General features: G+C 26.5%; 1 protein-coding gene across 3 annotated transcripts in view; it reads right to left on the bottom strand.

Moving 5' to 3' along the window:
- Positions 1 to 250: 250 nt before the first annotated feature.
- The window catches only part of LOC127290336 (glycogen-binding subunit 76A), a 23759-nt gene continuing 7216 nt past the window's right edge, over positions 251 to 16793 (bottom strand). For 2 of the 3 annotated variants that reach the window (XM_051318841.1, XM_051318844.1), the window contains exons 2-3: positions 1461 to 2883; positions 251 to 1388 (exon numbers count right to left, since the gene is read on the bottom strand). In XM_051318841.1, coding sequence (XP_051174798.1) covers positions 382 to 1388; positions 1461 to 2790 — 2337 coding nt within the window. In that variant the 5' untranslated portion in view covers positions 2791 to 2883 and the 3' untranslated portion in view covers positions 251 to 381. Of the gene's footprint in view, positions 1389 to 1460; positions 2884 to 10865; positions 12350 to 16793 lie in introns of those variants that run through there. The other variant, XM_051318838.1, reaches the window with a different exon arrangement.

The raw sequence follows: 16793 nt of genomic DNA, 5'->3' as shown, positions 1-16793 counted from the left end.
CAGTGTTTATATAGAATATAGAAAAAACATTTATTCCTTTGACTTGGTGTTTTTACATAATGAGTTATCGATAGATGACAAAGATCTTCGATACTGATTAAGATCTTGCAGAATATTTCTATTCAACTTCATAGCAATGATTTTTAAATGATAAACATTTTCATCTTCGAATCTATAAACAATTGACTTAGGTATTTCTTGAGAGTATTATACATTGTTAACTTTCGAAATATAGTGGCAGCATTTTGTGTTTCTTTATCATCTATATATAAACGATCTAGATCTCTTGAGCCATTTCCGCAAGATCGCATGCAGCATGAAGTATCTCTATTTTATGACCAGATCATCTGGACCATATATCCAGTTCTTATGTTCTTCAAATCAATAGAACATTGGCGTCCAATCGTGTGCGTTTTCAGGCGCAGTGATTGGTATATATCCAACAGCCGGAGATGAGGGTAGGCACTGAAAGCAATAATTTGCACCTAAATTGTTGTCCCAATATTGATTGCCCTTGCATTGGAATCTAACTGCAAATTCAAGTCGTTGACCAACTCGAAGTGTATGACAATAAAGAGTGAAAATAAATTTATCGCTAAAACCATCACAAGAATTAGGCGCATATGTTGCTTGAAGGTCACTATAGGTCTTCCACGAGTTTAAGGTGTATCTGATATGAACGGATTTATGAAAATCAAAATTACACACCCGAACAGTTCCTTTTATGCATAAAGTCATGGGATCACTGACAACAACATTTTCCAGACAAACACGTCGATCGCGAACAAAATCGAGAAAATTTGGAAGACCTCCTGGTTGCTGAAAAAGTGGGACCAGCGTTTTGTCTGGTTTTTGAACCACCGAATTTGTTCGATTGTTGTCTAAGTATCTAGCGCTCCATGTTTGAACACCACAATTAATGGGACTTGATTCCTTATGAAATATATCGTCATAAATTAAATCGGAATAGGCGGAATTTGGAACTTTTGGAATTTCGTCAAGGAAGGTTCTCACGTCTGCTAAATCAAGACCAAGAACATCGGCGAAACGAACTATTTTCTTTCTACCCGGTGTTCCTGGTGGTGTTTTGCCGGTTTTTAAGGATGAACATCGTCTAACTCTTGGTGGCCTTTGCTCCTCTTCTTCCTCTTCTTCTTCTTCTTCTTCTTCTTCTGGAGAGTCTTCGGATGGCAAATGAAGATTAGTGGTGGTATTACTTTCATCCTGATTATCACTGTCAGGAGTAGTGTCAAATTTATGTAGGACTTCGGATGCATCTGTTAAATTGTGTATTAATTCATCGTTTATTAACAGCTGTACTTCGTTCCTTACGGTTTGAATTGGTTCCTCGATTGTGGCTCCGTTGATGCATTCGAAAGTCAGAGCACCTAAAAATAGAACTTAGTATTAGTATATACTGATTAGAAATGTTTTTACGAAAAAAAACACCTGAATCTCACCTGGTATATTAAATGTACTGATGTTGGTCGACTGATCAGGTTCTTCGATTGGAGTCACCTTATCAATTTCAGCGTTATTACTGTCCTCATCATCCTTATTCTTTAGATCTAATCCATTTTTGAGGCAAATATTAAGTTTGTCTCTCAAATTGTCTTTTTCAAAAGTACTACTAGCAAAGTCCACTTCATCTACACCCTCTTCTAGAACATCTATCCTTCTGGTTGGTCGAATATCGTTAACATTTACCATCCCTGGTAGCTCTGAATCGGAATGAGACTTAGGAACCCGATTATGGATATTACAAAGTGCATCATTTTTAACAGAATTTTCAGATAAGGTACTGTCGTCAAATGTACTCCATAGTGAGTCATGTGACGTGGTATCAATAGAACTTCTTCCATTTGATGATTCGTCGGTACTTTCAACAGGATTTGTTCGTAATCTTGAGATTTCAAGTTCATCCTTTTGTAATGAACAACTAGAATCAGAGGTTTCCTCATCATTAGTTATCGGGTCCTGATTTTTAGTTTTCTCTAATTTTCGACGAAGAACTCTAATCATATCAGGCTCGCTTCCATTAGAAAGAGTGGATAATCCCTCGTTTTCTGAGGAATTAATAGGATCGAAAAAAGTTTCCTTCTTCTTATCCCCATCGGATGATAAAGGATCGAAGTATAGGTCAGATTCATCATTTTCCGGTGTGTTGTTTCCAGTCATGGGAGATGAATACACACCATCAGATCCAGAATCCTGACTTGTTCCAGTAAAACGATCATGATTATTAATTTTTAGTGTTTGATGATTCGCCAATAGATGAGCTAATTCATTTTCCGGGGTATTGTTTCCAGTTCTGGGTAATGAACCGGAATCCTGACTGGTACCAGGAAGTTTTGTCCCATTAGGAGGAAAACGATTATTGATTTTTAGAGATTGATGATTGACAAGAAGATGTGCTAGTTCTGCTGCAGATGCTTCTTCTGCAGGTGAGCCAGTTCCATTTTCTTCGAGTTCACCTTCAAGATCGTAAAAGAGATCAGATTCTGGACTGTGACGTGGTTGATGATCAAGTACATGATTCATGTTATTCGAGGAAGAATTAGTTCCATTTTTGATGGTTGTCGAGTGTAGCCATGATGTTTCATTTGGTTTTGATAAATCAAAATCATCATCATTGCTGCCATTCTCTCCACCTAGGGAAGTCAGTCGTCGGTGAAGACTTCTGGCGAATGCTTCAGCTCTGCCTCGACAGCTGCTGGGGAATAGTGAGCTCACCAAACCACAGGAAGGTCCACCGTCGTGGGTATCTCCGGCTGAGTCGGCACTGCCCATCGCCAGGACCGACCCACCACTTGTCTCGTTCCGACCCGACGGCGAAGTCGAGGTCGGCGATAATTCCTCCTGATCTCGCCTTCCAGTGTCCGCCTAAAAATGAAAAAATTCAGTTACATTCTTGTAAAATTAATTTTTTTTTTTTTTCTTAAAACGAATTTTTACTTAACAGAATTTTTAGATACCGAATTTTTAAAACGTCGAAATTTTATTTGACCGAAAGCCCCATTGAATAAAGAAACGGATTTCAAGTTTCAATAAGATAAATGAAATTAAGTAGAATTGATAATATTTTATTTTTATATAGATAAATTAATTAATCTTCTTTTCTAATCGGATATTTGTGGTATTTTCTACTTTTCCTTAAAAAAAATTGACACCTATATAAGGATATATAGTATTATATTTCTTAATCTCTTTTTTTATACCAAAGATATGATAAAAATAGAAAAAAAAGGATGGGACAATAATAAAAAAAAAAGGTAGTGGTTGGAGAGTATAGTATTTTTTTTACTTGTATATGTGGGAATGAAATTCAAGTAGGGAGGATTGATAAAGATTATATATTGTAAATCCACGGCTTCATGTGTCACGTAAAAGGACATTTGCCTCAAGTGTAAAACCTCGGGCTTACGTAACGATTATCTATTATATGTCTGTGCGAACGACTAGACTCACGATAGACTCATAAACGAGTATTTGTGAAATACACTGAAATCAGTATAAATCGTACATGTACATGTACATATAAATGTATTACAATTTTACAGGCAGTCAAAAGATAGATAACTTTGATAAAAGTAATTTACACGACATCGGAATTTAATTGAGAAGAAAATTGAATCATCTTTCTTGATTTATAGGTTTATATAGAAACTCATAATTATTTATAGAAGCTCATATTATTCCGATCTGAATTCTAATGTAAAATTAAATTAACAATTTTAAAATAATTATTAATTTTTTAAATTTATTTTCATCATAAATACCAAATTAAAGATTAATTTAATTTTTTTTTTTTACGGAAAAATGAAAATAAATATTTAGTAAATAGCATTTCTAGTTTATCTGTAGTTGATGGTTGTTCATGTGTGATTATGAAAATCTCAAAATAGTTTAGCTGACATTGTCCGCTATACGTAAAAAGATTCACTTGGTCTTCCAGCTGTTTTATTTTTATCACACATAACGCGATCTGGCTATCTATTTTGGGACGTCCGTTCACCGTTACTCTTAGTTTGCAAATTTTTAAACATCCTGACCTTAGTCACTCTTTTGAAAAAAAAAACGATGCCATATTATATTTCATTAATACTGGTATTTATTTTTTTTCTAATGTCATATATTTCTTTGAAATATTTCAATAAAATATGCAAGGATAAGCTGTTTTAAAAATAGAATTTTTATGTACTTTAACAAACATTTTTATTTGTTTGATAAATGTTTTCTATTGTTAGTTGTTAGTATATTTTAAAAAAAAAACATCTTGAAAATTTCTTGTTCCCAAAAATCTTAGGCATTTTTCTTGTAAAAAAATTCTCGATTAGAGTCAAATTTCGATAACTCGAAGCCTCGATGAGTAAAAATTCGAAAATAATTCAAAAAAAATATTATTATTATCTGAACAAAATCGAGACATAACATAATACTATCAACATATTATTGATATGATTGATAATACATGTGGCCTTGCAATGAGGTTATCTGTTATAATGAGACAAGAACAGTACATTTTTTCACCTCGTTTCTCTGCTTGTCCTCATTCGCTTTTTATTCGCACTTATGTAAGTGCGTGTGCAGATTTTGTGTGACTCGCTGTAAGATTGTCTATACTCATCGCACTCACAAGAAACGTGAACAAATTTTCTATAACGTATATTATGAGAAAGAATTAATTTAAATTTTAAATGAGACTTTCTTGAATTTACTATATTTAGAAATATAACTGATTTTTCAAGGGCAAGAAATAAGAATGAAAATAAAATTTTACTAAGTGTCATCATAGAGAAAAAAGAAGTGAATTAAATAGGGAAAAAGAAAAAATAAAAGAGTTAATTAAAACAAAATTTATTTTCTCTTTTTTGTTATTTACGTAAAAAGATGTTCTCCAGTTTATTTTTATTTGACAAAAAAATAACGATGAAATAAAGTTACTTAGTTACAGGAGAAGCTTGCGTTATTAAAAAAATAAAATTCAATTTATAAATATTTTAATAATATAAATTAATATTTAAGCATCAAGTAAAAAGTAATTTGAAGAATAGCAGAATATTTCGTTTTTATGAAATTGAGAGAAATAAATTTAGACTCACAAAAAAAAGATAGTAAAAGTACACATCGTTTTTTTTTTTAACGAGGCTCTTTGATATTTAAGTTGAAAATGCAAATACCAGAGACTTTTTTTAGATCATTTCGAAAACCTTTTCATTTGTATCTTCACGTTTTTTTTTTTCAATTTGGATTTCTTTTTGCTATTTACATAGCATTTATTTCTTTAGCATCTTTAATTTTTAAAATCACTTAAAAATCTTTTCCTGATGATTAATTTTTTAGATTATTTTTTTATCTTTTGGTTTTATCATTTTTTACAAGCAGTATACAATAATTTTGATGACTTAAAGAGTCTTGTTGACATTTAAATATCAATGTGGACAAAATTTGTTGGCAAATTTTTGTATTTGCTTAGGCAAAAATATATCATTCGTTTGTCTAGTAGTCATGTGTAAATTTATTTCAAAATAAACTAGGTCAAATCTCTAAAAGTATATATAACGAAAAAATCACTAAAATTAATTAAATTTTTAAATAATTAAAATTAGTTAGAAATTAGAATAAATTATTAATGTGGATTTTTGGAAAAAATTACAATTTCTCATTTGCAACTCGAAATAAATAATAATAAAAAAAAAAATGCATTCATAATTTGCAGTTTTTATTCCAGGAAAGTCTTTGTTACTGTAACTGAAGACATAAGGGAACTGATAGGCATGCCTATCACAATAAAAATTTGATAAATACTCGATATACAAATAATTTAATACACCTTGATGAACGTTTATATATATATTTATTTATTTGACGAGTTGCAAAAAAGATAATGATAATTTATTCCAGATAATCAAAATGAATTTGTTTAAAATAACTTTTCAGAGTATGAATATCATTATAAAATCTAATTGTTGTGAGAGTGAAAATATTTTCAAACCACATGTCAAAGACGATTAAAATATCATTGTTGGGGAATAAGAGCAATTTTCATCGTGATGAGTCATTTTTTGCTTAACAAATGATTATAATATTGCATTCCATATGATTGGGAATTAATAATGAAGCATTGCGTTGAATGCATCAATTAGTATTTTCAATATCTCTTATACAAAAGAAGTGAAATATTTAAATTTCCTTCTGTTGTTTTTTTCCCTCCATTATAGGACTTTTTTTTTATTATTGTCGATTCCAAAAATTGCGAATCTTCTTTGGAGTATAATATTATTTTTTTCGATATTTTTAATGTAATTTTTTACGATATTTCTAATATCTTTTTTTTCGATATTTTTAATATCATTTTTTCGATATTTTTAATATCATTTTTTCGATAATTTTAAAATTTATTATTTATTGAGATAATAAACTATATATTGTCATTAGTCTTATCAATCTGAAACTATTCATCAAGTCTACTATACTCAGGAAGCAATTGAAGGCCTTGTTCGCATTGAGAAGAGACTTTTCTAATATATTCTGATCACGGAAGTTGCTAATAATTTTATTCAATCTTCTTTATGATAATAATGGACAATTAATTTTCATTAGTTTTCTTTTATTAAGAAATTTGTGATTGTTTTATTTAGGTTCCTTCTTCTATAAATCTCTATAGTGAAGTAGTTATTTAATTAAATACAATTTTGCCTTGAACCACTCTATAAAGGTTAATAATAGATGTTGCATTTATGCAGAAATTTGCACGAATCGGATATATACAAAAAAAAAATGATTTATTAAACTCGGTTTTATATTAATTTTTATTATAAAAAAAATATTTATAATTAGAAATAAAGTTAACTATTTTCTCATGTGTGGTTTATTAATTCAAAAGCTGTAATTAAATAACAATTATATCATAATCACTTACAAGAAGTCTTATCTCTTCGCTGCTTTTGGTGCAGCAAACTTTACAAAATAGAATTAATTATGTAATAATCGCGTATCTTATATTGATATGAAAATAAAATATTAAAAGATGATTTCATTTTTTTTAAAAATGTATCATTATAAAAATAACACGCGAACTTACACTAAATTTTTAATTATAATTATGAAATTAATATTAGAATTTAACAAAAAGGAATTGTAAAAATAGTAAATTAATTTTAGTAACAAAAAATTGTATTGTCTTTTACAAATATGTTTGTATTATATTTAGTCTTCATGCCCTTGCCTTGAAAGAGTAATTAGTCTTGTAATTAGTATTTTGATTAGAACACTCGTTACATATGTGACAATTACATGACAAGGGGAAGAGAGAATTAATCTAAACGTATAAAAAAAAAAATAATCGAACAATTAATTATTTTTTCCCCCCTGTGAAATATTTAAAACAATATTAAATAATAAATTTAATTAGATTAATCAATTAAATTGAAAAAAATTTCCATTCCCTGGCTTTTGTCACATATTGAACTCGAACTCGGAAACATCGATTTATTTATTGAAAATTAATAAAAATTAGAGTGGAAAATTTCATGAATCAATATTGTTAGCGAGATGACACCTCTTGCCTCACTTATTTATTCTAATCGAATTATTCTAATTATACATTATTATGACAAATTAAATTTAATTAAAAATAATCTTTAACTAAAATTAAAAAAAAGTTCTCAGCTATAATGAAATTAACTAATTTTTTTTAATTGATTTTTTTTTATTTATGCTTCGATAATGTGTAAAAACAGTTTTTTACCATTTGGCACTCTCGAAGAAAAATAAAATAAATGTTTGTTGAAAGATATGTCAAAACCGATATATAAGAAATTTTTTTTTTAAATTAAAAACGATTCGCACATGTCTTTTCGAAATGAAATGTAAATATACATTATATTCTTTGGACGAAAATAACTTTTTTTTTTAAAAGGATTTTTAAATGAAAATTTTTTTTTTATTTATTAAACAAAAGATTTTGCAAAAAAAAGTGCAAATAAAATTGAGAAAATATTTATTATTATCAACTTCTGAAAGTTGGCGAAATATATATAATTATGATTTGAGGGTAATTTACTCTTATAATCCTACCGATAACAAATATATAATTAACGACAACTTATTTTCTAGTGTGAAATTAATAATTTTTTGATTAAGGAACATTGCACGCATTCGATATGCGCAGAAAGTTATGAACAATGCGCGGGGTTATCTATTATTTCTTCTTTCAAAAGATTCGCAAGAAATATATTCTCGATAGAGGTGATATATAAAAAAAAAATGTATTATTAACATTGAATTAATTTATTAATAAAAGAGAAAAAAAAAAAATTTAACCTCTAATGATAAAAAATTAACTACATAAAATATATAATACATTGTATATAATGAATATAATTTACAGAAGTTTTTTTTTATATACAATATGTATTATATTGAATGAAATATATTTCAGGATAATCCTTTTTTCTTTTCTTTTCTTTTTTTTTGAAAGGACAAGAATCTGGAGAATTTATCTCTTCATGCTTGTACCTGTTAATTGTAAAAAGATTGCGTACTTTTTATTGCAAAATTTAATCAATGTAAATATTTTATTTACAAGGAAAAAAAAATCGGTCCATATAGTTTTCTTGAATTATGAGCCGATATTCGAAAGGCTTCCTCCCTGCGAATGAGGATATTAATAAAACGTACTTGAATGTCGACTGATCGTCTTGAAGAAACAAATTATCAATATTTGCGTTATAGCCCAGTCATTGGCAGCATCTGTTACATGACAATAAATCTAATTGCACTCTGTGAGAGGAATATATATATATATATATCTCGATATATTGGTATAATTTAGTAGCAAAAAAAAAAGTCAGTAACATTTCCATTGAAATATACTCAAAGAAGAGATAAATGCATTTCGTGTTACTTAAAATTGTCAATTATTATTATTATTATTATTTATTGATAATATTATAATAATAAATACTTAACATACTTACACCATAAAATGTAATGTATTTCAGTAAAAAAAAAATTTCTTAATTTATAAATTACTTTTTTTTCTTAATCAGAACGTAATTCTTAAAGAAAAATTTATTTTTTTTTACTCTGTTTATTTGAATAAATTTTTTTTCCATTTTTTGCAATTTTGGTTTTACGATATAGTGCACGAAATGTTTTATATATAGAAATGAGTTTTTATAATCAAATGCAAATTTTATTTTTACGAGATAAATATATTTTTATATTTAGCGTTTGACGAAAAAAAAACAAAATTTCGTAAAATTAGAATAATTACTACTATATGTGTGAATGAGTATCAATTTTTTTTTTGTATTTTTTTTTTTAATTAGTAAAGTAAAAATAGTCGAGACACGCAGTCAGCATCAATACTAACAAATGTCTGAGATCAGTTTCGGTGTCAAGGTATTCCAGGATATCATCGTAAAAACGACCTTCTTTATCAAAAAATGGATACAAATAATTTATTATGACACTCGATTTAAAGGGAAATGACCCGAGAATATCATAATATACAAATATTATCATAAAAAAAAAAATGCAAAAATTATAAAATCGAAAATTGATTCAACTCATTTTTATATATAAGACTTTTTTTTGATTTCTGAAAAAAATTGCAAATAATAAACAAATTGTTTAGTAAAATTAATTATTAAATTTACATTAACAAAAAAATGTGACCATTTTATTATGAGAATAAACAAAAGAATTAAATAATTGACAATTTTATTTAATTCAATTTGTTTATAGGATTAAAATAAATAATCGAAAAATTGACTAATAAACAATTAACACGTAAAATAATTATTAAATCTTTTTTTTTTTTTTTTTATTAAAACGATATTTATTTATTGTTATCGTTTTCATTATTTATATTGATTCATTTGTGTGTTATTTTATCTGAACAAATGATAAAGTTCATAAAGTGAAAAATTTATTTTTAGCTTTAGCTATATTTTTCCATTCAAGTTTTTCAAATGCGAGAAAATTGTTTTCATCAAAACAGCTAGTGCATTATCAGCAATAAAAATAAATTTTCTATATATTCAGCGAGAATTTACAGAAAATTTGTCGATATTTTTTTTTTTTCTTTCAATAATTATTAATAAATAAAATAAATGTCAACTATTTTTAAATACAAGTTCTCAATTAAAAAAACTTCTCGTGAAAAAATAGGAGGAAATTTCTTATTAATTCATTTAATTAATTGACATGTTTTGTAATTATTTCAAAAAGTAAATTATTTCAAAACAAGTAAATAAAAAAAAGCGTAGAATATTAAAAGATCGTCTTTTAAAAAATAGATCAATCTTCTTTGAATGTAATGCGTAAATCGTTTATATATATACTTAATAGGAAGGAAAATAATGGAGATAATGTCTATACCAGTCTCGTTGTCGAACTGTCTGGAATGACACGTGAACATCGCGTGATTCGCAAATTGTATAAATAAAATAAGACACATTTGTCATTATTTTATATATTTAAACATCTTTTTTTTTTAATTATGCACAGCTATAAGAATAAAAAAAAAACGGTTATAACGCTAGAAAGTTGTGCAAGCAACATCAAAAACCGGAATCTATTGGAATGCAAGTCCCGATGTCTCCGGCACTCTATTTAAATTGACAATCAGGCGGTCCTTTTAAAAAAATTTAAATTTCATTCCTCTTATAAACAAGACTCGTAAAATCCACCGTTCTTTATTTCAAACGGTTATACTATTTTCATTGCTAATTTTATCTTGATTTTTCACAAAAAAAAATTTTAAATTAGTTTTTATTTTATGTTTTCGTTATTTTTTTCTGAAAATTTAGGTAAAATTTTTCTTCAATTTACGAGTAAATAAAAGTAAAATTTACCCCATTCATTTGCTTAGCCGGTGCCTTGGACTCAAAGGTCATTGAAACTTCCTCCGTTTGTGTCATTTTTCAGTGAATTATTCTTTTTTTTCCAATTATTTCAAGTTTTTTTTTTTTATTTATCTTCTTTTTTTTACCCTGTGGGATAAAATTCTCTTTTGTTAAATCTTTTATTAATCACTTTCAACCCCAATCATCCATTTATATATCTTTGGAAAAAAGAAGTTGTCTGTTGAGTTTCACTGTTGAAAAAAAAACAAAGTTGCAAAATCACTCCTCAATTGCTTGTTTTTTCATTCGAGAAATCTCACTGTGCTCCGAAAATAGTATTAAAAATAGAAAAAATTCTATTTCTCCTCGCTGTGACATGTTTAAATATATATATATAAGGTATCACAAAAATTTGAACGAGAATATCAGTTCTATTTTCTATTATATGCTTCTCTTATTTGTGGATTTAAAAATACACAGTTCGTTGACACTTATTGTATTGATTTTCACGAAACACTATTATTAATAATTAAAAAAAATATTTCTTTTAAATAACCTTAATTTTTTTAATTATTTTGTTGCATTTAAAAGTTTGTTTTTTTTCCGTCTTGCAATTTTTACATTTCAATGGTATTGTATTTTTTTGCGAATTATTTGCATTTTGTGCAATTTTTTTTTTTTTTTTTGATACTCTAATGAAAAATTTCTTATGTGCAAATACTGATATTAAATATTAAATTTTGTGAATTTTTACAAGGAAGAAAATTGCACGTTTGAGAAAAAAAAAAATTTTTTTTTACAAAAATAAACATTTTTTTGGATAATGATAGAGTTGGTCAGAACGACCCATCGAGACCGGCCGGCTTACACACACTGAATTCCGACTGGTTCATATTGTAGTTAGATGTCTTGAGATCCCTACTCTGTAGCATGGCAACTGCAGTAAAGCCAGAAACTCTACAGTATAGACTGCTCAGACAAGATAAGCTTACTTCGTTTTACCTATATATATATATATATATATATATAACATTTTCGATCTTTCTTCAATAAGAAGGATCGAAACATCAGTCAAAAAGATTAACGAGACTCTCCAAGCGCTAAAGCATGGACAAAGATTTCAGGATGTACTTCGAGTTGTAGATTGGTCTGGACCATTTATGTCCATGTGGAGTTTGAAAAAAAAAAAAAATAATTTTTGCTCCAAGTACCACCGGAGGAGAAAAATATTTTACTGTTACATGCTTTTGTAGGTTGGAAAATATTCAGAATATGCAATGCTCACATAACTGCATAAAATTGAAAATTTGTATTTTTGGAAATTTTTTCGGATTTTTCAAACTTGACTTCATAATATTTGTAATCAACGACCTCAAAAACCCCCTCGAGAGAATGAATCAAATTCTTTAATTGTCCGACATTTTGGATCCGCCATTTTGAATTTTCGAAACTTCTTTTCGTAACCATTGGTAGACTCAACTCAATTCACCCGGAAAAAAATTTTTCTTGATTTAAAAAAAATCATTTTCTTTGACTCATTTCTTTGATTTAAAGTTAATTTTTCTTTGATTCAAAGAAAAATTTGAAAAAAAAAATTATTTCAAAAAAAGTACCTTTGTTTCAAAGAAAAAATTAATTCTTAAATTAAAAAAATATTACTTTGAATCAATGCTGGAATTTCTTTGATTTAATGAACAAATTTCTTGGATTCGAAAGAAATTTATTTAAATCAAAGAAATTTTCTTTGAATCAAAAGATCCCTTTTTTATTTCAACAAAAAATTTATTTTGAATAATTATTAATTAATAATATTATTATTTATTAATATTAATTGATATTAATAATATATTTATTAATTAATTACAATTTAGTTTAATTTAATTCTTAACAGTTAATTCGAATTAATACAGTTAGCATATTTTGATTTTTAATTGAGAAAATAATATATATTCTCGAATGAAAATTGAACCTCTAAATTAAATCATTTGGAAATATATATATATATATAGAAGGCGAGACATTAGCCGTCTGCGAGGTGGTATTTTTAACTAGACATTTATTTTCTTTTTTTTTTCTTCAAAAAACTGGTCGTAAAGGTTTACTTCTTCGTCTAGGTTAAAGTTGGCGTAGGTCGGTACAGTTATAGAATTACGAAGCTTGAGTAGGCGTTTCATATCTTTTTCAGACATGAAGAAAGTTAAACGAGTATGACAGAGACGCGAGAATAAAAAAAAAGGAAGGAGAACACTGATAAGACACACACGTTGCAACTTTAGGAAGAGTGACAATAACAATTTTATAATCTACTTCTCTTTTAAATAGCAAGTACCTTGATACATATCTCAAGGTTTGCTTTAATAAACTGTCTCTCTTATAACACTTTATTGATTTCAATTCAGATTATAATCTTTTTTCAAATTTCAAATACCGGTTAATAACTGTATTATTAATATTTTTTTGAATTTTAAATTTATTACAAAAAAAATTTTTTCTCGATAAATAAAAATTTATTATTGTCACATTTATTTGCAAAAGTACTCAAAATATCTATAAAAAGAAAATGTGCGCTAAACGAAATCATAAATATTTATAACTTTTCGTATTTATATTGTTAAATCAAATCAAATTGCGAAATTGAAGATAATCTGTTGCACTTTATTATCAAACTGACAAAAGAGATCATCTTTTTTTTTCTTTTTTTCTTTATTCTTTTTTTTTTATGCGAAACAAAAAAAGACGCTGATCTGAAATCTAGAAAGTCATTCGCAATATACTTTATTATCAAATAACACAACTGATTATTGTATAAATATTATGAATAAATAGTATATATGTCTCAATATTTTCGCATATATATGGACTTGATCTTGAAAATATGAATTTTATATAATAAAATTGATATTAATTTAAACTGTAAATATTGCTAATAATTGTGAATTATAATCTCGCTAAATATTTTCGCAGCATTTAAATAATTTATTATGAAAATAATAGTGAAATTTACTGGGAACAATAGAAATTATTAATTTGGATAAAGAAAATTATTTTTAAAGGAATTTTTTAACTTCTTTTCTAGTTGAATTAATTAACTTTTTAATTGATAATTTTTTGAAAATATAGAAAACAATTTTATGAGAAAACTTTAATCCCGAGGTACAAAGCCTTGTCCACTGAAATATATATATAAAACCTAAGTTATCACATGTAGAGAACGTGTTGCATCGAGCAATAAAGATAATTTCCTATATTTATATATAATTAGATTGTCACAAAAGTGAAGAATGATATCAAGCTATTGTTATTGGATATTATCTATAGTAAAATTATTTGATTAAATAAACAATTTCTATATAAAAAAACTATTATTTGAATATTTTTTCACTTTCAATTTTTTTTTTGTTTAGCGAAACAAAATTTGCCAAATTGGTGTTACAATTTTTTTTTCGTATTAAATAATAAATAAAAATATCCATATATCATGAATTAATCTTATCTTTAGTTTATGTTTATTTTCTTCTTTCTTTTTTTTAAAAAAAAAAAAAAAAAAAGTTGATTAAGCAAACATCAAGGCTTGTACCTTAGGATATAGCGAAGAATTGTGAGCATTTTGAGACGTTTATTTTCACGTCAGATAGGGGATACTCCAACCTTAAATAAATGTCCTGTTTTGATAAAAGAGAAAGCAAAAGATATCTTCTTTAGCAAAACTTTATTGATTTATAATATACATCGTGTGCTTTATGTTTTAATAGCATTCAAATTTTTCTTTTTCTTTTCATTCATCGAAAATATTTTTTTTTTATTAGACACACTGAAAATAAAATTTATTTAATTCAAATAATCGGTTACTTGGCTATTATTAAATATTTACTTAAACCAAATAATTTTTGAAAATAACTTAATTAAATAAACTGTATATTGAACCAATAATTTCTGTATTAGAAACAAATACCAAATAATAATAATGATTATTTCATAATAGTCGATTATTTGAATAAAATAAATTCTGTTTTCATTTGTACAAATTTTATAATAAAAAAAATAAGCCGTTGAAAAATTTAGTAAACAATGTTTCTATATTTAAAAATTATAATTTTTTTCGCCGGGGAAAAATTTGAAGGCTTCAATTTTGCCAAATGTTTGCGCAGAACGCAGTTGAAGCATAAAAGTGTAGGCGAATAAGCGACCTAATAATAAAACGTTTCGTAACGTTTTAAGACCTTTATCAAATTAGAATACATTGTTCTTGTTTTTAATATATTATTTTTAAAAATTTATTTACGGTTTAAATTTCTATTAATTTATTACCAAGTTATTTAATTAGTTAATTTAATTGTCTAACTAATATTTAAATAATTGATAAAACTGCTGTTTTTTTTTTCTAATCAATTTTATGAAAAATAATCTTCTTTTTGAAATTTCAAAAAATAATAACAAAATTTCGTGACATATTTTATATCTCGTCCTTCAGAACATCGGCCTTATATAAAACCTTTGACCTGCGTTGTTATATAGAATGAACATTCGATCATGTCTAATTAAAATTTTTCGTTTTTACTTTAATCGTATCAACTTATGATTGTGCCTTTATTTTCAATAACAATGAAGAATTTTTTCTTTCTTTTCCTTTATAGAAATTATTTCATTTTAATATTTTCTTCTTTGGAAAATTTCTCTGTTAAAATTCATTTTTACTGATGTATAGTTTTTTCTACTCAAAAATATTCAAATAGGTCGTCTAAATCAGGACACATATATATATTATTCAATTGAAGCAAATAAATTGAAGGGGAAGTAACGACAATTTTGCATTTAATATTACTTTCTTCATAAAGCGTTAGAAGATTAATTTTTGAAAGAAAAAAAAACAAGAAATATTGCGAGGAAGTGTTAGTTTCATTTTTCTACAGTGATATTTTTTTTTTGAAATAATATTGCATGTAGTATATGCAAATTCATGCGTAAACGTATCATTCTGTTATAGAACACATTCTATAAATTGTATTTCCATAAAGTAGGTAGCAAATAATTTGATGCAATTATATGGTTATTATATATATATTATTTTTGTCTAGCTCGCGACTTCCTGCATTTCCCCCCATGTGAATAAATTGCAGAATTTTATTTGGTCTCTTAAATTAAAATAAATAAAAAACATTATTTCATGGCCTTTATATACCAATATATATATATATATATTTATATAGAAAAGATTCTATGGTAAATTCCTGAGGAAAGAAAAAATCGAGACCTTCTTCTTGGGAGCAAAAATCGCACCTGGTAGACTCCCACACAAGTTCCTGTCGTAGGTGAAAATGTGTAAAATATATTGAATTGCTTTCACGCAAATGGTGCATGCATGTTTGTGCTCCAGACTGTCAGACTTATGACATAAAGTCCAGACTGAAACTTGATTTTAAATGTGGCGAGAAGAAGGTGGACAACTACCTTGAAGAATTTGTATTTTATTTCTCTATGGAGATATTTTTTTTTTTTTACAATTAGTGCAGGGAAAAACATATTTTGGTACTTCTTTTTTCTTCTTATTTTCTAATGAAAATGAAAAATTTGACCTTTAAGGAAAGTCTATTTGCAATTAGAATCTGTGTGATGAAGATGTCTAAACTATGAAAGAAAAAAAAAAAATCCTGAAATGATGGGATCTTGCCAAGAGAAGCTGGAAATAGTCTTTAAAACCGAATCGAATAAAAAAAAAATATCATAGAAAATTATTTACTTATCTGTATTTGATTCACTAATTTTCTTAATTCAATAAAATTTAATTAAAAAATTTTTTTTCTTAAATCAAAAAAATATTGAATCAAATAACAAGTAAATGAATTTTTTTGATTCAACATACTATTTTTTTTTGATTTTTTAAATTCAAATGAAATTATTTTTGTATTTTAATTGAAAATTTTTTATTTGAATAAAATT

This window comes from Leptopilina boulardi, unplaced genomic scaffold, assembly GCF_019393585.1.
Source record: "Leptopilina boulardi isolate dan_hultmark-lab unplaced genomic scaffold, ZJU_Lbou_2.1 LbouV2_123, whole genome shotgun sequence".
NCBI classification, from domain to species: Eukaryota; Metazoa; Arthropoda; class Insecta; order Hymenoptera; family Figitidae; genus Leptopilina; species Leptopilina boulardi.
Note: the sequence above shows the minus strand (reverse complement) of the source record. Positions and strands in the feature narration are given on the sequence as shown.